This window comes from Uloborus diversus, chromosome 7 (assembly GCF_026930045.1).
Source record: "Uloborus diversus isolate 005 chromosome 7, Udiv.v.3.1, whole genome shotgun sequence".
NCBI classification, from domain to species: domain Eukaryota; kingdom Metazoa; phylum Arthropoda; class Arachnida; order Araneae; family Uloboridae; genus Uloborus; species Uloborus diversus.
Window position 1 is genome coordinate 37,289,145 of NC_072737.1, and position 23,154 is coordinate 37,312,298.

Genomic DNA, 23,154 nt, shown 5'->3' on the forward strand with positions numbered 1-23,154 from the left:
ACGAAAAGCATACTGTCTGATTAATTATAATTAGTTATTAAATGTTTTTGAAGCTGAAAATGTGCTAATTGTAATATTAACTTAATAATAAATACACAATGCAATCATATTTGTCAATGAGAGTGAATTCCCTTAAAAATTAAACTATATAATACAGTTTTAGAAGGAATAATTTTAAAAGGTAAAAATATGCATGATTTTTTTCTAACACATTTTCATTTACTTTCTGTAATTTTCTTCTCGAGTATAGGTGAAAATCAATGCAGTAAAACTATTACAATGCACTTTAAGGGACTGCAAATTTTGTTGCATTGGAAATTGAAGCAATAAAAACGGGTCTGGACATTCATTTCCTTGAAACGGATATTTCGCTGTAGTGGTACTCGCTGCAATGAGATATTACTGTGTGATTTGTGTTATCTAGCATGAAACAATGAAAACATTAAAAAAGGTTGGTGCAAAGTAATGTTTAATGGAAATAATTATTCATACAGAAATAATTTTGAGCAACAGTTATTTATCAAATGTTTTTATTTAATACAAAACATTTTAAAAAGAACTGTAAAGAATAATTTTTCTTTGATTTTAACACTCCTATAGGTCTTGAAATTGCTGATTTTTGCGACTAGTCTTCAAAATGTCAGATGTAAACTCTATAGACATATCTATACATAGATAAGAGCTCCTAAGAGATATACCTATTCTTAAAGTACCTTACTGATTACACAACTCTGCTTTTTTTGGAAATTTCACAACACCAAGATCATGCTTTTAAAAATATGTGAATTATGTTACAAATATCAGAAAAATATGACAGGCAGAAATATCTGTATAAAAACATTTATGCATTTTTGACACATTGGATTATATCCGAGAAAAATACAAACTATTCTTCTATTTGTAGGATTTTTAGTGAGATTAAAATATATTAAGAATATTTAAAGTCTAATTAAATTTTGCTCAATTACGTTAGTTTTAAACGACCACACTATTTTTGTCACAAAGAAAACAATTTAACATCCACACCACAAACAAACTATTTTTAAATCCTTGATATATCAGTAATTCCTACATCTAGAACATCTTAAAGTGTACAATTGTAATTAATAACATGAACATTTCATTTGATATTAACTAAAAAATAATACTAATAACAATTATAATTCTATTTACTGAGTTCAAAACCCATTCCAAGAAAAGATCTGTGAATTTAAGCACATAAAGAAAAGCAGTACATTGATGAAATAATATTTGATTCCCTGGAGTTGCAACATCTGTAAAACAAATTAAATTATGGGATATCCGAGGAAGACCTTTACCAAAGAGTAACAGGTGAAATGAAATGCTGTTTGCTGAATGAAAAAAACTTAAAAGTTTTTCTTGTAGTAATTTTCTGAAATAGAGGACGCTAGTTGTGCAAGCCAATCAAGGTAAGAAAAGAAAATGATGACTGCACAGGAGAGAGCAAAGTGTGTGTTATGGTTAGCCAAAACAAAATCACCTATAACCTTATCTAAATGTTTGATAAAGATGGCTCTTTATGGTCAAAAATTTCTTCCCACAATTATCAGTGATTTTCCAACAACTGCACTTTTCCTGTGTGATCTCCATTTTCTTTCATTAGCTCAATTGGCTAGCAAGTAGCACCCTCTACGTCAGAAAATTAATACCAGTGAAAACGTTCAGAGTTTTTCATTCTTTTGCAGCCAACTGCGTTTCATTTCACCTAGTAATATTTGCGTTATTAATGTTTAGAATATTTAAGATATTTCTTGAACAACCTGTATTTCTATACATCATTAAAACCAAACCTTTAGTTTATGATAGAATTACACAAGCTTCCAGTTTCTTGTATTTGACGGAATGATATCACCCTTGCATTGAGTTTTCAAATATCTGTCATCAGATTAAAAAAAAAGAAAAAAAAAAATGTGCTTTCACACAACTGAAAAAAATGCAACAAAATAAGTAACACAATAAACTATCTATACTGTAAACATACTTTGTACATCAAATAACACAAATGTAACAGAAATCACAATACACAAAACCATAAAGGAATTCGTATGAAATGACACATAATACTTTCAACATTTTAAGTTTTCTATTAAGAATACTCAGAGTCAATATTCCAAAAAACAGGGGTGCTCACCCCCTAAGAGCAAGGGTACACCCCCCTAAATATTACAAAGACCACCCCCCAAAAGTTAAAATTACCCCTCAAAATCACCTCTCTAAAAATTTCAATGCTGCAGTCTGCGCCCTGAGCCCCTGCTAGGTGGGCGCTCCAGCAAAAAAATGTTACACATGACTCAATTTTCACAAGATTTTTTTTTTTTTTGTTTATGAGAAACTTTTTCCAGAGAGGGATTTTTAATGTTAACACAGTTTTTTTTCCGACCAGAAAGCTCAAAATTTTAACTGTATTATGGAAGCCATAAAATTTTTTTTAAATGAATATCTTGGTTATCGTTTTGTATTCAAATGATTTCACACCTTTGATTTTGTCCGGAAAAATCAGAAGGTAAGTTTTTTTATATTACAAAAAAAAAAAAAAAATTTCTGTGGTGACCAGAGTTGAAGGTCACCACATATGTAAACACACAGTGCTGTAGGAGGGGGGATTTTTGGGATAATGCACTTCTCTGTATAAATGTCATGGTTGAGAGACTCTTGTTAACCCAAAATTTTGTTGGTTTATATTCCTTTGTAAGCTTTAATTTAAAAAGCAGGTTTTTTTTTTTCAAAAGAAGTTGTTTTGAACCAATACAGAAAATATGCATCATTTTTAAAAAAAAATGTTTTGGAGGATGGAGTTTCCCCCCTACTACAGCACTGTAAAAAAAAACCTATACATCTCACACATACACACACATAATACATACATATGCACACAAATGTATGGACATACACACCAAACAAAAACTGAGACTTTGCAAGAGACAAAACATATTTCTTCATTGCACCAAACTGAAAAGGGATTAAAAGAACCTGTTTATGAATGAATATGGGGATTTGCAAAAAGTAGTACCTTTCAATCCTCTAGCCATAGCTGTTTAAATAAAGTTTTAACAATAGTAATCCATTGCTTTAGTATTTATTCTACCTTGATAAACCTATTCAAAATATGAATTTCTTATTGAAATTTTATTATAAATTCACTAATGAAGTGGAATGCACACAAATAAACTTTTAAACATACATTCTTAAAAAATCTGTGTCATAACTATTATGTCTTTTTCCAATAAAATTTTCAACTGACTACATCTTTTGAACTTTTTCATACTTTCTAATTTTTAATGGTTGCTTGCTGCATAGTATTTTGCAGTTATAATTTAAAAATGAAATGATCCTAACAAAAATGGGCTTTTTAAACTTATTTCCCTAGCTTTTGATTGACACAACTATTTCAACGATTACAACAAACATCTTTACCTTTATAAATCCCATCTAAATTTCTCAGAAAATATTATTGTTCTGAAAATTAAAATTAACACATACAACATTACATAAGGACAAAAAAAAAAAAAAAAAAAAAAAAAAATCAACAATTTGAAGGAAAAAAAACTGTACATGACTTTTTTAGTTTTTTAATAAAATTTAATCACTTGTATGAACTTGTATCACACATTAACAATAGTTACATTATACATCAAACATTTCACAATCATTACACTAAATCACATTCAAACAAACTGGATATCCAAAATCAGTTAGATGATGTTAACATTTAGACAATGTTTTCATAAAACTAGGAAAGAACCATCAAAACATTTACAGTATGGAAATAATTTACATAGAACATGTAAAAAAATTCTAATTTTTACAGGAGTTTAAGATATTGTGGATTAATTTAAAAATTAAAATAAATAAAGATATTACGATTGCAGATCTTCATGCTCACTTTAAAAAGAGCTTTGACATAAAAAAATATATGCAGAAATCAACCTTTTTTCCCCACACGTGTCGATTCATATGTTTCATTAAAAAGTAATAATTTTAAAGGGTAATGACGAAATTTTTTGCTTCAGAAATCACATGTAAGTTTGTAATTTGTTAAGCAGAAAAAAATTATTATTATTTAAAAGTATTATTTTTAATGAAATATATGAAGCGTCAAGAGCGGGACAAAGGGTTGACTTTTCCTGGAATGACCCAGAAGAGCCTTAGCATTAGCTGTCAAACACCCCAAGAAAATATTATGGTTTTATCCACAATATATTAGATGGAAAAAATTGTGTAGAATAGAATATCTGTATGTAGATTTTTTAAATATATTATTAGTGAATGCCCACAAAAGAAAGACAATCTTGACTTGTTTTTATTTTTTGTTTCCTTTTAAGTTCTTCTGCTTCACTTCTAATCTTTTGCATTTAAAGGTAACAGACAAATTATACTTACTTCCAGGTACAACTTCTTCAAACGCAATGCTAAATTAGTTGTAAGCAGCCTTAAACCATAACATAGCAACATGTATAAAAAAGTCTGAAATATTTAAAAACAAAAAACTGAAAAAAAAAATCAACACCTAACACAAAGAACAACATTGTCACAATCCAGTTTTAAAATTTACAAAAATATATAAATATTTATAAATATATTCACATGATACAGATGAAGTACTGTTAAAAATGCTTTAGAGCTTTGGCTATTTTTAATTGAAATGCATAGAGAAATATGTTTTTGAGCAATAATTAAAACCTAGATATGTTATACTGTATGTGGGTATTTGATATTCAAAAACACATGGCTCGTTTAATTTAAAAACTATACATTAGTTTCCATCAACTTCATAATAAGTAGGAAAATCAATTAATTCTATTTTTTCAATTGTTTTGTAAGATGGATATAAGCCACTTTTTTTAGTTCTCCTATTAATTCCTTTTGAAAAGCCGTCCCAATGATTACCAGCAATTCCAACTACATCACCTTTCTGAAGAGAAACTTCATAGTGATTTCGTGACGTGTGATTGTAAAAGGCAAGTTGATTGTGATCATTTTGACCACCAAAATAGAAAATGTCATCCAAAGATCTAAAATATGATGAGGCATCAGGGTGATAGTTCTGCATTATTTCGTAAGCTAGACGACACACCTAGAAGAAAAATGAAAATTAACTATACCAAATATTTAATTGAGTGGTACTTTTCATTACATGAAATAAAATACAGTTGGCTCTCTGTTTAACGACTTACAAGGGACCACAAAAAATCGTCCTTTAGTAGAAAGCGTCTTTAAATAGAATGCTTTTAACACTAGTAAACCAGTTGGGACCGTGAAAAGCCGTCGTTAAGTAGAGAAAGTCGTTAAATAGAGCGTCGTTAAACAGAGAGCCAACTGTAAATAAATAAAGCTGAAAAATTAGAATGGATAAAATCCATCAGAATATTAAACGCAAAATACATAAAAACAAAAGAGAGAACCACTCTCTCTCACACATACATACATATATGATCTGCTGTAATGGTATTAAATTTTGGATTCAATTTGAAATTCTTCCAAGTTGAGAACACCTTCACCCTGAATATAGAATTACGGCTGGTGACTATGACAGTGCTTGCAAAGGTTTAGAGATAAATTGAGACCAGCCTGGGTACTTTTCAAATAAATAATAATGCTCATATTAAAGTCTACTTAAGACTTTTCATGCTAAAAAAATAAAATAATACAGTAAACTCCCGATTATCTGCGGAATAGGGTGGCACGGTAACCGCGGATAATCCGAATAATAGGTAAAAAACAATACTTAGTGTACGCAATAGATAAAAAATATTAATGACACTTACACATTCATTCAAATTATAACTGAAAACATTGCATCTACTAACATTGAATATAAAAAAATATATGCAAAATCTAAAAGCGAACAACAACACAATCACAAGTTTAAAAAAAAAATGTGAAAGGATCCACGGATAACCGAACTGCTGATAATCAGGACTTTAATGTAGTTCTAAAAAAATGCTATAATGTACCAATGACTGATATATAGATATGTGTGTGTGTGCATTTGTATGAATTTCTAATTGAAGGACCTCACCAGTTTAATTAGAAGTTAATTTATTTCTTAGAGATTAATCATATCTTTTTCTACGGAAGCTATAATTTTTGTTGCAATTATTTTGGTTTTATAGAACAACCTTTTTTTTTTTTTTTTTTTTTTTTAAATGTTTGATCATTAAGGAAAAAAAAATCCATTTATAAATAAATAATTATAAAATATTTATAATTAAAAATATTCTGCTTTAAACAAAATCTACTTTGGCACATGTATCATTTTTAGTTTAAGCACAATCTAAGATTAATTACACAATAACAAAATGAAATAAGCTAATGCTTTTTGCATGAAGTAAAAGTAAATGTGCCAGTCCATGCATTAATATTTATTCTTTCAAAATCTACTGTTTAATGCTAAGCCACACTATAAAAAAAAAACACTCATTTTTAGATAATACAAGTGCTTGAAAGAAATTAAGTAATATTTTGTGTCAGGTAGTAGGGACAGGCCTGACGAGAGGCTATGTCAGCCTAGTCAGAAGGCAGGGGCGGCAAATAGGGGGGTCAAGAGGGGGCGGTCGCACCCCCAAATTTTTTGAGCAGAATGATAGAAAATGGGTGAATTCAATTTATGTAAGTTGGAAATCAATGTTCATTAAAGGAAATCTCGCTGGTTCCCAGCAACTATTTGATGAAACTGGACACTTTCTCAGACTAGAAAAAATGTTTTTTGTTATTTGGATGATGACTTAGAAATTCATGTTGTATTTTCCGGCCTTTTCAGAACATAGAAAACTGATAGAGAACCATGGTTAATTTTAACTTAAGAAGACATTGCCTCATATAGGCTAAATATTTCATACTTGTGTGCTCCGTGTAACGATAGTATGTCCAAAATGAGTGGCACGTGAAAAGTGGTGTGGCTGCATGGTTTTCACAAGAAAATTCCTTGATATTTTACATTCACTTTTACGCTCATTTCTTAAGTGTATATTTATTTAATGAGTGTTCATTGCTTTCTTCTGCTAGAAACACGTTTTAGCTGCTCAATACATTATAATGCTTTCATAGAAACTTCTTAAAAATGCATGTGATTATTGAATAAAAAAAGACATATCAAAAAAACCTTTTATGGGGCTCTATAATTATGCAGTCGCGGAGTGACACAAGATAGTCTTCAAGAGTTAAAACGATAAAAACATTTCTCTTGACCACTGGAAGAATTATTGCAAAACGATTCTTTCAATGATGAAAAAACTCATGCCCTTTAGCATGTATGACTTCGTTTGAATTTTTATCCAATTTGTTCGCATCGGGAAAAGGTTTTTGAAAAATGCTTTACTCTATCAAAATCTGTATCTTCAATCTGCTACTCGACTATTCAAACCACAGTTCAATCTACAATTGAAACTGAAAATAGGTTTTTTATAGATGTATATTTCAATCAATCGTGAAAATTTTCAAAAAAATTCTTCCTCCGGGCCAATTTTAGAGAGGGGCAAAAAAAAAAAAAAAAAAAAATGACAAAAATTTACATGATGATATGATGTGAAGTCAAATATTGATTTTTGAATATTTTGTATGAAGTAATAGATTCAGTTTCAAATAAAATTAACACAAGATTTGATGAAAATTATTTTTCTGTATGGTTGGTTGGGATTATGGTTATTTGGATTGGATTTTGAAAACGAAAAATAAAATGTTTCAACTGTGAGTAAAATTTTTAGCACGAGGCAAAAAAAATTACAAGCAATATACCGACAGAATGGTTTTCACATCCAGAGACTGCAGTTTCGTCCCTGTTATGGACTCATCAGTCTGGAATAGTGAAGAAAAGAGCTGGAGGCAGATGATATCTCATTGAAGCTGAGAGCGCCGACATAACTAGATTATTCAATGATGAAAAGTTTAAGCCCCTCACAGTTCTTGGAGTAGCCTGGGTGATTTTGAAGAGCAAGATATAAAAAGTGTTTTCATGCATAACTTTGTGTTACTTCAATTATTTTTTAACTACTACAATCAGCTCAGCTAGAAGAGAGAGATTTTTTTATGTCTCAAAGGTTCGAGAAATATTTTCGAAGCACAATGGGCAAAAAAAAAAAAAACCTTTTCTATTTAGCTGAACTGGCAAAACAGCACGACATTGGGCACTGATAGATTAGTAACACGATTACTCTTCTGAACTCCGAAAATCATGCATTAAAACTTTTCCAAAAGGTATAAAAACTTTAGTAGCGAGATGTTTTGTATGATAACTTTTTAGACAATGAATCAAAATTTTAATTGTTTCTAAACACTTTTTTTTTCATATTAAACCGATTTTATGACAACTTCTTGTTGGCCAATGTGTGTTTGGTTTCGCTTTGGGGTTATACATATTTAAGAAACTCGACCCTCCAAATGAAATGCTGAAATGCTGCCCCTGTCAGAAGGGGAATTGTTCCCCTTCCTTCAGGAGATTGGCTTTATGTCTTTGATTTAGTGTTGTTTCTTATGCCCTTGTTTATGTCTTATTTTTGTTTCGTTGACGTTTTTTATCTTATTTTAAATTATTTCTCAGCTATTCCTTTCGGCTCATCACTCAGCATTTAAAACTTTGTTTATGTGTTGTTATTTTGACTATTTTTTCAAAATTCTTGAAATTTTATGTCCTTTGCTCCATACTAAAACCTACTTTTTTGGCTTTTTTTTCCACTACTCAACAATCGTTTGGTACAGTATAGCCTATTAAGGCTCGTATGCCAAAAAACTCAATCAAACCTAGTCGGAAACTAGGGGCCTGTCCTTGGGGAGGCCTGGCATCACTGAGGCAAAAAAAAAAAAAAAAAAAAAAAAAGAAGGAAAGAAAAAGGGGGTAAAAACTCCGAATAAGAGAAAATGTAAAGATTAAGTAAAGTTTACTTTTTTGATTATTTACTCAGATGGCACTTAAAATAGAGTTTATTGTTTTCTAGTAAGCAATTTTGATTTTTTCATTTTTTCCTCACTCTTTTTTCCCCTTTTCTTTTCTCTCCCCTTTTAATTTTCTCCTTCTTTGGGGGGGGGGGGCAGGAGGGGCCCGGTGACATAACTGACAAGGGGCCTGAATTGGCTCTCTGTGGCCCTGAGTAGGGACTGAGACCCAAGCCATGTTAACATTCATTCACTACTTTTGTAGTTAAAAACAAATTAAGCTACAAAAATAAGTAGCTACTGTTGTTTGGTATTAAAGTGCAAATTGAGTACAAAAAAAGAAAAGCAGGAAAAGTGTAATACCTGAGATGAAAATGTACAAACTAAATAATCACACTTAGACAACATGTGGATGTCTAGAATTACTCCTTTCAGTGATTCAGTGGTATATCTTTGGCCTACGGAAGCACTCTTTGCAATATTAGGATCTCCATAAAATATATAGTCGGGAAATCTATAAAGAAATTAATGAAATAATATACTTTTTATAATGAAATGATTTCGATTTAAGAAGTAAAAGTGCTTCTGTGCAAAAACAATAAATGAGAGAGTAAGCATTATAAAAGCAAAAGCTGTCAAAGTTTATGCATTCATTTATTCAAGTTTCTTTGTGATAATTTTTTTATGTAAAAAAAACACTAGGTTAACTAACATAACAATTATATGTTTAGTCCATAAAATTCTAATTTCTATACCCATCATAATGTAATTTGACAAAAAAGGAACTGAATACAATTAATCAAGCTATCAAAATAAAGATTCACACAAGTATCAAAGTATTAAACTTCAATATGCATAATTAACTCACTTTTTCTTACACTCTGAAAGTAAATTTGGATCATCTGTAGCTAGGTAAACACGTTTTTCTTTAATAGGGTTGTTAAGACTTAATTGTTGATAATATTCTTCAACATGCTCCATGTACTCTTCGATTGGATGAAACTGTGCTTCTGTTCCAATTTTATCAGTTCTCCTCACATGAACACTAGAGGGGAAAAAAAAACACTTTAAACCAAAAAAAAAAAAAAAAAAAGATACAAATCTGAAATCCAAGAGCATTTATTTTCAAAAACATTTAATAAAAACATGATAGTGTGAGAAAAATTTGTTAACTTGGGACTTATGATTTTATTTGGGAAAAATAAATAAATTAATGAATAAAAATAAAAAATAAATCAGTAAAAAATAATTAAACAAACAAATTCACTACTACACATATGTGTTTGTAGTTTCCCACACATTTGTCCACATGCAATAGACATACGGGCGTCCCTCGTATAACACAGTACTTCTACAACACGGTACCAAATTTGCAATTATTATAACACGGTTTCGATATTACATGGTATAAAACTTCTTTTTAATTCATAACTACACACGGTTTTGATGTATAACACGAATTTTAAAAGAAGGAATTAATTATTTTTTCAATACTGTTAAAAAGTGCATAACAACTGTAATAAGTTTTTACTTTGTTTTCATGAAACTTTTATGAAAAATTGTCTGCCTTGGGCTCAAAAGTTAGGCGTCCCTGTTCAACACTAACTTTTAACTTTTAAATACATACTTGATTTGTCTCATCAGTGTTCTAAAAGTAAAAAGGTGAATATTATTTTGCTTCCAATGCACTGTAAGAAAATAAGATTAGGATTAAACATAAGCTAAATTTGGCAAACGATAAATAAAAAATGTAGTCAAAACAAAATATTAAATAAAATAAATAGAAAGATTCTATTTATTTTATTTTAAATTTTGTTTTGTTGATGTTGCTCAGACAAACTTTATTGCTGCAGAAAAGCTCAGATTTTTTTTCTTATGGAATGCGTTTTGTTCTTAGTACAGAAAGAAAAGAGGATTAAGTTTTTTCTTGTTGTGCATAGCAGTTTTAATTTGAGGTATGTAAAATAATTAAGTTTTATCATTTATAACAACTCTTACTTTTAAATCAGTGGGTGTTTGTACGTTCTGGTTGCCAGTTTTCGTTTGTATGTTCTATTGAGGCGAAATTATTATAAAATTTACTCCCTATGATTTGGTTTCGATATAACATGGGACACATTCCTTGATTTACATTATTTCAAGGTCTCGTATAACACGGTACACATTGACATGATTTATGATATGTACATGATTAATTAGGCTAAAAAAAAACATTTATAAAAAAGCCTCATACAACACGGTTTCGATACTACACAGAACGAATTAATCGTGTTGTATGAGGGATACCCCTGTATTTAAGTGACAACAGATTCTGAATTTTGCAGATTATAGGTTTAGTTGCTGACCTTTATTGCAATTTCTTATTTAACATTTGTCAGCTATTTGCAAGTTAGATTGCTATTCTTTTAAAAATAAAATAAGGCAAACAAATAATAAATAAACATCTTTTTTGAAATAAATGTCCAGAGCAAAACACACACATAATTTATAATTTAGATGAATTACCTACTGCATATAGGAAGCATTATTTGCACAAAAACGCTATGAATTTCAACCAAAATTCGAATTACTTCTTTAAGTCTGTACATACAAATGAAAGGTCAACTGAAAGACCCATTTTAAACATCCCAACAAGAATTTTGTCTCATTAGTATTTATTAGTTATTGTATGAATAATGCAAATTTAATAAAATTTGGTTTCAAGCCAGCTTTTTTGAAGGAAACAAAAATATAATTTTGAATTAAAGGTGGCATAAGTAATCTTAACTTGGCTTTTTTGACCAAGTAATAGTTCCTCAACCATGACACCTGCCCCATAAAAAGAGATGCCATTCCCCCAAATATTTTTTTCTAACTACAGCACCAGTTGTGACATTTATATGGGGCCAAGTTAGCCTGATAAGTGAGATGCTGCTCATGGTCTACGGATCATGGGTCCTACACTGGTTGTGTCATTACATATATGTGCAAATATACCAGGAGTAACCATCCACCAAATGGCAATAATACTTTCTTTAAAATGCTACTGAGCACCTCCTCCCCCTAAAGAGAGATAAAAAACCTTCTTTGATTATTGAGAGGTTGGATATTATTGGAGTTACCGAGACATGGCTACCAAAAGTGATGATGATTTATTATCTATTGCTGGGTATAATTTGTTTAGACAAGATAGAGTAGGTAAAAGAGGTGGTGTGGTTTTAATTTATTTCAGAGACACTTTAACTTGCAGTGAATTGGTAATCTTACTAATATTATATATGCGAAAGTTTGTCTGTATGGATGTATGGATGGATGTTTGTTACTCTTTCACGCAAAAACTACTGAACGGATTTTGATGAAACTTTACAATAATATAGCTTATGCATCAGAATAACACATAGGGTAGTTTTCGTCCCGTTATGGGGGGCAAAACCCCCTTAGGGGGGCAATAAAACACAATTTTTGTATAAATTCTCTAATATTGGGACGAAAAAATACTTGCACATATTTACATTATATGTCCATCGAAAGCTCTGATTTTTCTGCTGAAGATGGCACCTGTTCGAAATTTCTAAGTAGAATAAAAAACGAGTTATGAGCTTTTTAGATCCATGTTCGAAGGCTTTCCTCAACTCAATACAGTATTTAGTGTATCATCTCAACTCCCTGTCGATAGCGACAATTGTTGTATTGTTGACTTTCTTTGCTTTTCGTGATTGTTCAAGGCTTTTCTCAAGTCAAATCTTGAAGTAAGATTTTTGCACAAGATTGGCAAATAATACATGATTTGGATGATTTTCCATTTAAACGGAACTTTAATGTAATTAATGGTTTTTATTATTATTTATGCTGATTGAACACTTACTCATTATCCAAACAACCAGCAGATCGCCAAAATTTTTGCAGAAAGATTTCCGTAGCTGATGCATTTGACAGTTTTTTCAACGTTGCTGTTTTTGAAGCCGAAGACTACGTCATAATGTTTCTCAGCTTTCACCATGTAAACAAAATATCGCCAATCAAAGAATTTTCAAAAGACTTTTTTTACTGTGTTAAATAATCCAGCAACTAAATTAGGCAAATCCATAAGCAGCACAAAAACTTTCATTAATTTTCCTTTTTGCACAATTTCAAACAATCACCAAATTGTATTACTTATTTTGGTAACATTTCGGATGAAACTGTTTAGCGCCATTTTATGGTGACCAAAAATATCTCAGCATCTGGCGACGATATCTCTGTAACGAAAATTAATATCATATCGTTTTACAAAGTAAGGAAAGAATGGGGGAGCATCATCGAAGGTAACCCGAAACGACTTTCGCAAATTCGGTAAAATCGCACCAAGAGCCACAATGATTGAAATTTCCCGAAATAACTAAAGCAAGTATAAGGGGATTATGAGCGCAGCTACTTTTTTTTAATCACTTCGTACTTTATTAGCCATATAGAGAAGGTTTTAGACTCCATGTTAAAAAAAAGTATCAACAAATTAATCTTTTTAAATATGAGAAGATTAATTTCATGTTTTTTAAATTTGTATATGCTTAAATATAGTGCATTCGTTTCTAAATCAATACTACTTTGTTCTTTATACTTATTGCTATTTTAGTTTTATGGGTAAGGAAGAAACTCGATTTTTAATCACGTCAAAAAGATGTGTTTTAAATTCTTTCACTCAAAACAGAAAACAAAAGCAAGTAACGATTTTTTCTAATAATTATTACTGACCCAGGCAACGCCGGGTATTTTTGCTAGTTAATGATAAATCTAATGAGATTGATATGATTTGGCTGGAGTTGATGAGCAATAAGGGCAAAAAACTACGTTTAGGGAACATTTATAGGCCACCCAACTTAAGCCAGGGTCAAGATGAACAGATGTTTAGTATTATTAGTGACATTTCTAGCAAGGGGTCAGTCATCATAATGGGAGATTTTAATTTTCCAGGAATTGATTGGAACAATTTTTACCATAGTAATAGCAGAGAAGAGGAATTTTTGAAAGTAATTGGTGACTGTTTCTTAGATCAAATTGTAACTCAGGGTACTCGACAGGACGTGATTTTGGATCTAGTTTTCTGCGACATGGAAGGTTCTGTTCAGGGGTTGTGTGTAGGGGAACATATTGGAGATAGTGACCACAACAGTATTAGGTTTGGGATTAAATTTGATATGAATAAAGTAGAGAATTTTAGGTTTGTGCCCAATTTCAGAAATACTGACTTTGCGGCACTTAGGCCGAGTTTGAAAGCATTTTTTTCTTCTGGATTGGACAATAGCGATGTGAATCTTCAGTGGGCAGAGTTTAAGGAAAATCTAGCGAAAAGGGTTGGTGATCATGTTTCCTTCAGGAGAAAGGGTGTCAACACTAAAATTTGGTCAATGTGGTTCTCCAGGGAAACTAAAGACGCTCTAAATTACAAGCAAGCCACTTTTCATAGGTTTAGAGAAACTGGTCACAGTGCAGATAGACTCCAATATTGTAAGGCAAGGGGCAAATTTAAGTATTTGGTACGGATTCAGAAAAGAGAGTTGGAGCAAAGACTGGCAGATAACATAAACAGGAATCCCAAGAGGTTTTTTGCATACACTAATTCGGGGAAAGTTCGAAATAGTCATATTGGGTCACTGGTTGATGAGCACGGAATTTTAATTCAGGACGATAGTGATATTGCTAATGTTCTTAATAACTTTTTTTCAAGTGTTTTTAACGATAACAGTATCTCAACAGTTGACACCAACAAGACACAAGCTATAGTACATCTTGAGGACTTTGTATTTTCCAGGGATGATGTTTTACTTCATTTGAAAAAAATTAAAGAGACTAAGGCTCCGAGAACTGATAATATTTATCCAAAAATTTTAGTTGAATGTGCGGAGGAATTAGCAGATGCAATCGTAAATATTTTCAATGCTTCTTATAACTTGGGGACAGTGCCAGAGGACTGGAAGCTGGCTAACATTACACTGCTCTTCAAGAAAGGGTCTAAAGGGAGTGCAGGAAATTATAGACCTGTGAGTCTAACTTCGGTGGTTTGCAAAATTTTTGAAACATTGATGAAAATTAAGATAGTAAATTTTCTAGAGACTAATAATCTATTGACTAGTTTTCAGTACGGTTTCAGGAAAGGTAAATCTTGTGCAACTAATTTATTACATTTCTATGACAAAGTTACCATGGCTTTGGACAATAAGAAGCCTGTCGATGTTGTTTACATTGATTTTCAAAAAGCTTTCGATAAGGTACCGCATGTGGCTCTACTTAGCAAATTAGCTGATATAGGAATAGGAGGGAAAACTTTCATTTGGGTAAAAAACTGGCTGACCGGAAGGAAACAAAGGGTAGTTGTAAGGGGAAATTATTCTAATTGGAGTGAGGTCTTAAGCGGGGTTCCTCAAGGATCAGTGTTAGGGCCTGTTTTGTTCATTGTCTTTATGAACGATATTCACAAAAATATTTCTGGGAATATAAATTGTTTTGCTGATGATGTCAAAGTTATGGGGACTATAGAAAATGAAGAACAAGCAAATCAGCTGCAAGAGGATCTAGATCATATTACGGAGTGGGCTGATAAATGGGGTATGGCTGTTAATGTTGGGAAATGTCAAGTGCTACATTTAGGGCATGGAAATAGGTGTACAAGTTATTATTTGCAAGGTTCAGTCATTAGTCAGGCAGACAAAGTTACTGATCTGGGGGTCTTAATAAGTCAGGATTTAAAGTTTAGCCAAGAGTGCAGCATTGCTAGTAACAAAGCCAATAAGATGCTTGGGTTTATCAATAGATCTATTTCAAACAAATCTAAAGAAGTTCTTTTGCCCTTATATAGAAGTTTGGTAAGACCCAATTTGGAGTATGCTGTTCAGTTTTGGTCTCCTTATCTTAAGAAAGATATTAATGTATTGGAAAGGGTTCAAAGGCGGGCTACAAGGCTAATAAACGGACTTTCCCACTTAGATTATGATTCCAGGCTTAGAAGGCTAAAAATGTACAGTCTTGAGCAAAGAAGAGACCGAGGGGACATGATTCAGTTTTTCAAATTTATTAAAATGAAAGATGTTACGGGGCTGAAGTTTAGCACTGAAAACAGGACAAGGGGTCATTGTTTTAAGCTATTTAAATCTCAGGCTAACATGGATATTACGAAAAATTATTCTTTTAGCAGGGTAGCGGAACCTTGGAACAGCTTACCGGAAGAGGTGGTAATGAGCAAGGGAGTAGATAGTTTTAAGAGGGCCATTGATCTTCACTGGGGATTGTAAATGGACTAGGACCATTCTAGCTGGGCCCAGAGCCTGTTGCTGGTCGTAACTTTTGTATTTGTATTTGTATCCTGCTCCCCCCCTGAAAAAAAGTCAAGATAGCCTGGACCATCAATCTTGTATATCTTTTGTATTTTCAGTGATTTGAAACGTTTTTGGAATATTCAAGGCTTAACTTTTTTTTTTTTTTTAATTAAAAAGCAGATTAGAAATAAAAATAAATTCTCAAAAAAAATGCCAAAATACATTTTTGCATAAAATTTTTTCTTTAAAAAAAACAAAAAACAAAAAACAAAAAAAAAAACTAACTAAGCTTTAATAATAGAAAGAAAAAAAACATTTGGCTGCAGCTATTAAAACTAGCTAGCTACAATATTAAGTTGAATAAAATTCCACAATATATCTCTTCGAAATGAATTCTCAAAAATCTTCAGCTTTTTAAAAATTAAATATGGTTAAAATTTTAAATAATGGCATTGAATTTATCAAAGAAGATTTAACAATCAAGAAACTTTGCAAACTTCATTACTGAAACACAAAGACCTAATTAAAAAAAAGTTTTTCTAGGTTCTACTGTACTCTATTAGTAATTTTACATAAGTTAACAATGAACCTTTAGAAAAAATGGATATATAAGAAAGAGAGAACACTTTTACATAATAAGAATCCACTAAACACTTGCATTCAAAGTTTTGGGAAAACACTAGAAAAATATATAGAATTTAATACATACCCAACAACAGGATGTTTAAAATCTAATTTTTCTTCTACTTTTTCTAACAATGCTTTCATAGCTTCTTGTGGACGAAGAAGATATTTCACAAACTGCGATATCCACCAAGCAGCAGGATTACCATGCAGTCGTATGATGCGCTCCGACAAATCTTTAGGAATAGCTAAAGGTATATATGGTGGTCTAGGTCTCACGTTATCAATGATAGGGAGATCAATGACTTGAGTACTTTCTGTTGCTAAAGTGAAAGGAAAAAGTACATTAAAATGATAGTTCACTGAAATAACTAACATTTAAAGTTTTGAAGCAATACACTCAAACCTGTTTTTGTGCGGCATAGAGGTCCCTCGTATAACATAGTTAATTTGTTCCGTGTAGTATCAAAACCGTGTTTTACTTATTTTCTTACACTAATTAATCATGTGTTGTATTGAAACGTGCTTCGTGTTACACCAAAACCGTGTTATAGACATAGAAATAATCTAAATCAAGGGATCTGTACCTGTTAGATCCAAACCAAGTTTCATAAAAACAAAGTAAAAACTTATTAGAGTTATTATCAAACATTAACAGAATCTATTAAACAAAAATGAAATTATATTTTTTGAACCATAACTTTTGTGTTATATCAAAACCATGAAGAATTAAATTCAAGTTTCGTACCGTGTAATATCGAAACTGAGTTATAATAATCGCAAATTTAGAGCTGGGTAATATTGAAACCGTGCAGTACAATTACCATGTTATACAAGGAACGCTTGTATATCATAATTTCAATCAAATTAGAACTCAATTGACTAACTTAGCTTTAAAACGAGTGCTTAATAGGGTAATTTTGAGAGAATTGTTTTTAATGCAGTTTTTTTTCTTTCTTTTTTTTTTTTAAATGTGGTCCTTATCTACCACACAAAAACAGGTTTGAGTGTATTTTAAAACTACTTCTTAAAACTGTTTTTATTTTTAATGCTAAGGATAAACCATGCTTTTAAATACAGTGTAAGTTGACCACTTGGGGTACAGTACTTGAGGGGTCAACTTAGACAGGTGGACAACTTACAAAGGATTTGTTATAAGATTCTCAGCCAAATTTGGTGCATATTGGTGGTCAAGATAAGCAGGCGATCACACTTTACAGGTTTTACTGTACTTTCAGAATGATAAAAGAAATTAATGAAAGCAAATAGTGATCAGAGACTGAATTATTTAGTTCTTAGACAAATTTCAAGGAAGTTAAAATCATATGCTATTGTTACAAACACTTCTTTAGAGACCAAATAAACTTTAATGAGGTGCAGCAAATTTTCTTTCCTCCTATTTCTTCTAACGGCATCTTTAACAACAGCTACATTTTTCAAATAACTAAACTGCAAACATTTGGAATTCATTCATCACTTACACGTACAATGAAATCTAAAAGAAAATTGCAATAAGGAACTTGAATTTTCTAAATATTATTTGTGATTTTCTATGATACCCATACAACATAAATTATCAAATATCTCCGCAATCATTGCTTCACAAGACTTGGGTATAAACCAATTACATTTAGTTACCTGGCCAAGGTCCTCTAGTTGATCCACCATCATCTGTACATGTTTCACTCAAAGGTAAAAACACAGATTCCCATCCTTTTTGTGCATACCGCCAATTATGAGATCGTAGAATTAAAGTTCGTTTTGTACCATATGCAACAATGAAGCAATAAGCAGCATGATGAATTTGACACCCATATCCACAGCCTTTGTTTAAATTACACAATAATTTTTTAGCACTTCTGCAATCCTTGGGATTCTAAAGAAAGTAATAGAAGAAGTTAAAATTGTGTTAAAAATATCTTCTAAGTTATTTAAAAAGGGTGGAGCTATAATTCCCCCTTTTCAAAAAAATATACACAAAAACATTAATGTTTAAATGCTATTAAAAACAGTCCATTTGCTTTTAGCATATACATTTTTCGTTGCACTTACCTTAAAAACCTTTAATATGCATAAATAATGCATTTAAAAGCAGATTATTATGTTACAGAAAAAATTTGAAATTAACTACAAAGACTTACTTTTTTTTAATTTCAAAATTCTCATTCTTTCTTCACTACACATCACCTTAATTTTTATTCTTTTGTAGGAATGAAGAAATAAAATTTGCTTTATAATCCCTCCCCTACTCATGGCCACCCACCAGAAGAAAGCCTCAAACTATAACCATCATGCAAAGGCTATGATAAAAATTTTAAGTCATGAAATACAAGTATGTTTGTTGGGTACATTGACAAAAATTAAATTGTTTTGTACTACTTAAACAAGATCTTAGTAAAAAGGTGAAATTTAAAGAGATTAAATTCAACTTGTTTATAAGTATTTCATATTTATATAGTTAAGATTTAAAGCAAAATGTGTGACAATATATTTTTAATTTAATAATACTACTGTTTTTAGTTGTTTTTTAATACTAATATACAATTCCTTTTGTAAATTAATAATGTTTTCCATTTTTTTAAAAATCATAGTTTTATTTCATACAAAATAAGTACACATGCAGTGAAACTCTGGTAGCTCAACACGCAAAACAACAACTATCTGACAGGATTTTGTGCTGCTATGCAAAATTGCACAAAAGAAAACTAGAAAAACTTTTGTCAGGCAGCTCAATGAGGGTAGCACACCAAAATCATTACCCAATTTTTTAAACTATAAAGAAAAAAACACATTACGCATGAAAAACAAATTTAAATTAAACAGGTGGTATGTTAACAGTTTAAAATACAGAACCTGAAGATAATGTAATCTCTTTTGAACCAAGTTGCTCAGATCTTCAGCTTCTTTTTTGCGCCAGTCCCCTAATCCATCCAAGTCTTTCAGAATATTCATATCAGATATAATAGTTCTAAAAAATAATCATAATAATTATTAAAAATATGAATATTTTAATAGTAACGGTAAAACTTTATTAAATAAATAATTTGCATCAAAATGCATAAAAAAATAGGATATGAATTTTAAAAAAAAAGAAAAAAAGAAAAGAGAAATGGGATTATAAATTGAAAATTTAACACAATTTTTAATAAAAGGTTAACACATGCACTTTCTGTGAGTGAGTTTAATAATTTCATTATATAAAGCTACTACACCTCTTGTGATCACTAGCATCTTCCAGAATTAAAGATAATTTTTTGCTGTTCACTGAATCTGATGACAGTGTTTTATTCAGTTTCTTTAATTCAGATTTTAAATAATACCACATTTCATTAACACCATCTTCTAAACGTCTTCTGGTTTCTTCAAACTCTTTAGATGGCTCTTTTGAAGCTAGGAAGGAAAAAATGCAAATAAGTTTTACTAGGCAGTAACTTATTACAATTATTGCCAAGCAAATTTTGTGAAATAATGCAATTTTAGATGTCAAAATGCATATTAAATAAATAAATGAATAAATTTAAAAAAAAAAAAATCTGAGCATTAAACATTAACACAGTAAAACATTTTTTTTAATGCCTTTTGCCCCTTACAGAAATTTCTCTTACATATAGACACAAAAAATAGAGTTGAAGTATCAGAACATTAAGTAAAACAATTATTCATCAAATAAAAACAAATAAGTTTATTCTGCTTGGTTTGTAAGAACTTTTAAAAGAGTTGTCATAAAACATTTATTCTATATGTACTATGATCAATAAATGATTGAAAAAAAAAAAAAAAAAAAAACTGCTGCATCCACAGGGGCAGATACAGACTAGCATTTTAAGGAGGGGGGGGATCATGCTAAAATATAAAGTTTTGGGTACGAAAATTTTACGGAACAGTTGGGTGCCGATAAAACACATCAAATCAGTTAGGAATAATGCGCCTAGGAGGGCATAATCTTCATTAACTAAATTCAGAAGCAATGAAAGGAAGCATTTTTTCAAATACGTATTCAAACAAATAATTAGTAAAATGAAAAGATTATGGCAACATTTCATTCATAAAGTATTTTAACATAGTGGTAATCAGTAGCCTAACTAGGGTTTGGCAGGAGTGACTCTCGGCAGGGGCGCAGGCAGCCAGGGGGGCAGCATTTCAACTGATTAAATTTGTTTTAAATATTTTTTAAGAGTTTTCTTTTTTTTAATCATAGAATTTGGAAAATGCTTTAAAAAATGAAAAAAAAAAAAACCTCGCAAGAAACGAGCTAGAGACACATACATAACATCTACTGAAAAGGAACACTGGGCATATTTGAAAATAATTCTAAAAAAGAAAATAAGAAAAAAAATTACAATGTTGCCTCCTATTTTTCGAATTAACTAATCAAAATGTTCCAAAAAAAAAACTTTTTTTGGAGGTCACAATGACGTCTGGCGACTTTCCATGTGGTCGACCCTGGGGGGGGGGGGGGCATTTTTTTTAGTTTTCCAGGAGCGCTAGACCCCCCCCGAGTAGCATCAACTCATCGGCCGATGATCGGCCGTTCATCGAAATCCGATCAAACTTTGATCGGTCGATGATCGGCCGATGATCGGATTCCGATGAGTTTTCATCGGAAATTGCTCCAATATGTCTCATCGGCAATAGTAGAATCCGATCATCGGAATCCGATGAATTTTGCTCCCTATACCGATGAGATTTGGAGCAATATACGAGCAGTGCTGTTCCGAGGCGATGAATTTTGCAAGAAAATAGGATGAGATTTGGAGCAATATACGAGCAGTTCTGTTCCGAGGTGATGAATTTTGGATGAAAATACGATGAAATTTGGAGCAATATACGAGCAGTGTCGTTCCGAGGCGATGAATTTAGGATGAAAATACGATGTGAAGTAGTAACAACTACGATATATGGACAAGCAGGAGGAAAAAAAAATTAACAGTGGGAAGAAAACTTTCAGGAGGAGTATTTTCGGATGACGTCATTTGGGACAATTACTTAATATATATTATTTTTTTTAATAACTTGTTTAATTAATTTCTAATTTATCAACTTTTGATGAGCGTGATTCGTGAGTTCAATCTTAGTCACTCTAGCCGGGAATCGAACCCTAGACCTCTGGAATACGAGATTCATTTGCTAACCACTAGACAAGTTATGCTCTCTCCAGGGTGGAAAATAATGTATTAAATCGAAAATCATTTGTGGCGCCATCTATCGGGTGGCAAGGCTATGACAGATTTTTGAACGGAAAGTGAGAATTTTATTCAAGGAATATACTTATGGCGCCAGCTAGTGAAGAGTCGGAGTCGATCATTTTGTCCGCAAACCGAGTCGGAGTCGGTAATTTTGGGAGTCAAATTGAACGGAGTGGAATTGTTTTGGAGATAGAGAGAAATCATTCAAGAGCCGGAGTCTCATTTTGTTCGCGCAATTCCAGTGAGGTAATCGGCGTTGGAATCGTGGAGTTAAAGTTGAATTGATTTTGCAGCAAATTGGATTAAACCCTTCCAAAATCCAGGAGTTGGATTCGGAGTCAAAGTCTCAGTCATTTTTCCTCCGATTCTCAACCCTAAATATTGATCCGTATAGCCTTACGTTTGATAAATAGTCGGATATTCAAATAATAAAACTTATCCTATTTTAACAGTTGGGAGATTTCCAAAAATTTTAGATTGGGAAAATTTTTATCGGAAAATTTAAACGACATACTTTTTTTAAGATAAAATGTACCTCGGCAAATTTTCATCGGAAAATTTGATCGTTACGATCTCTTTTTCCGATGAAATGTAGCTCGGCAAATTTTCATCGGAAAATTTGATCGTTAAGATCTCTTTTTCCGATGAAATGTAGCTCAGCAAATTTTCATCGGAGAATTTGATCGTTACGATTTCGTTTTTTCGATGAAATTTCGCTCGGAAAATTTTCATCGGTAAATTTGATCGTTACGATCTCTTTTTCCGATGAAATGCAGCTCGGCAAATTTTCATCGGAAAATTTGATCGTTACGATCACTTTTTCCGATGAAATGCAGCTCGGCAAATTTTCATCGGAAAATTTGATCGTAACGATATAGTTTTCCGATAAAAAAACAGCTCATCGAAAACCGTTCTCGGATTCTCATCGCAACGATATCAGCGTGCATTACGCGATGAGTTTAGGAGGAGTCGATGATCGGCCGAGCAAAATCCGATGAGTAAATGCTACCTGGGCCATAGTTACACTACTGGTGGTAATATAATATATTTTTATGATATTCTAAATACATCTGTTTTGTATGAAATCAGTGGCAGCTCGTGGGAGGGGCAGGAGAGTGACTGGGCCCCCTCACTATTTTCAGACAAAAATTTATATTTTTATTTATCCCCCCCCCCCCTTTTTATGC

General features: G+C 31.6%; 1 protein-coding gene across 1 annotated transcript in view; it reads right to left on the bottom strand.

The window, feature by feature from the left end:
- Positions 1-462: 462 nt before the first annotated feature.
- LOC129226514 (alpha-(1,6)-fucosyltransferase-like) overlaps positions 463-23,154 on the bottom strand; it is a 28,875-nt gene continuing 6,183 nt past the window's right edge. Inside the window, exons 4-10 of the mRNA XM_054861125.1 lie at positions 19,994-20,171; positions 19,635-19,749; positions 18,420-18,657; positions 16,867-17,104; positions 9,758-9,934; positions 9,253-9,403; positions 463-5,095 (exon numbers count right to left, since the gene is read on the bottom strand). Of these exons, the coding sequence (XP_054717100.1) occupies positions 4,775-5,095; positions 9,253-9,403; positions 9,758-9,934; positions 16,867-17,104; positions 18,420-18,657; positions 19,635-19,749; positions 19,994-20,171 (1,418 nt within the window). The 3' untranslated portion in view covers positions 463-4,774. The remainder of the gene's footprint in view (positions 5,096-9,252; positions 9,404-9,757; positions 9,935-16,866; positions 17,105-18,419; positions 18,658-19,634; positions 19,750-19,993; positions 20,172-23,154) is intronic.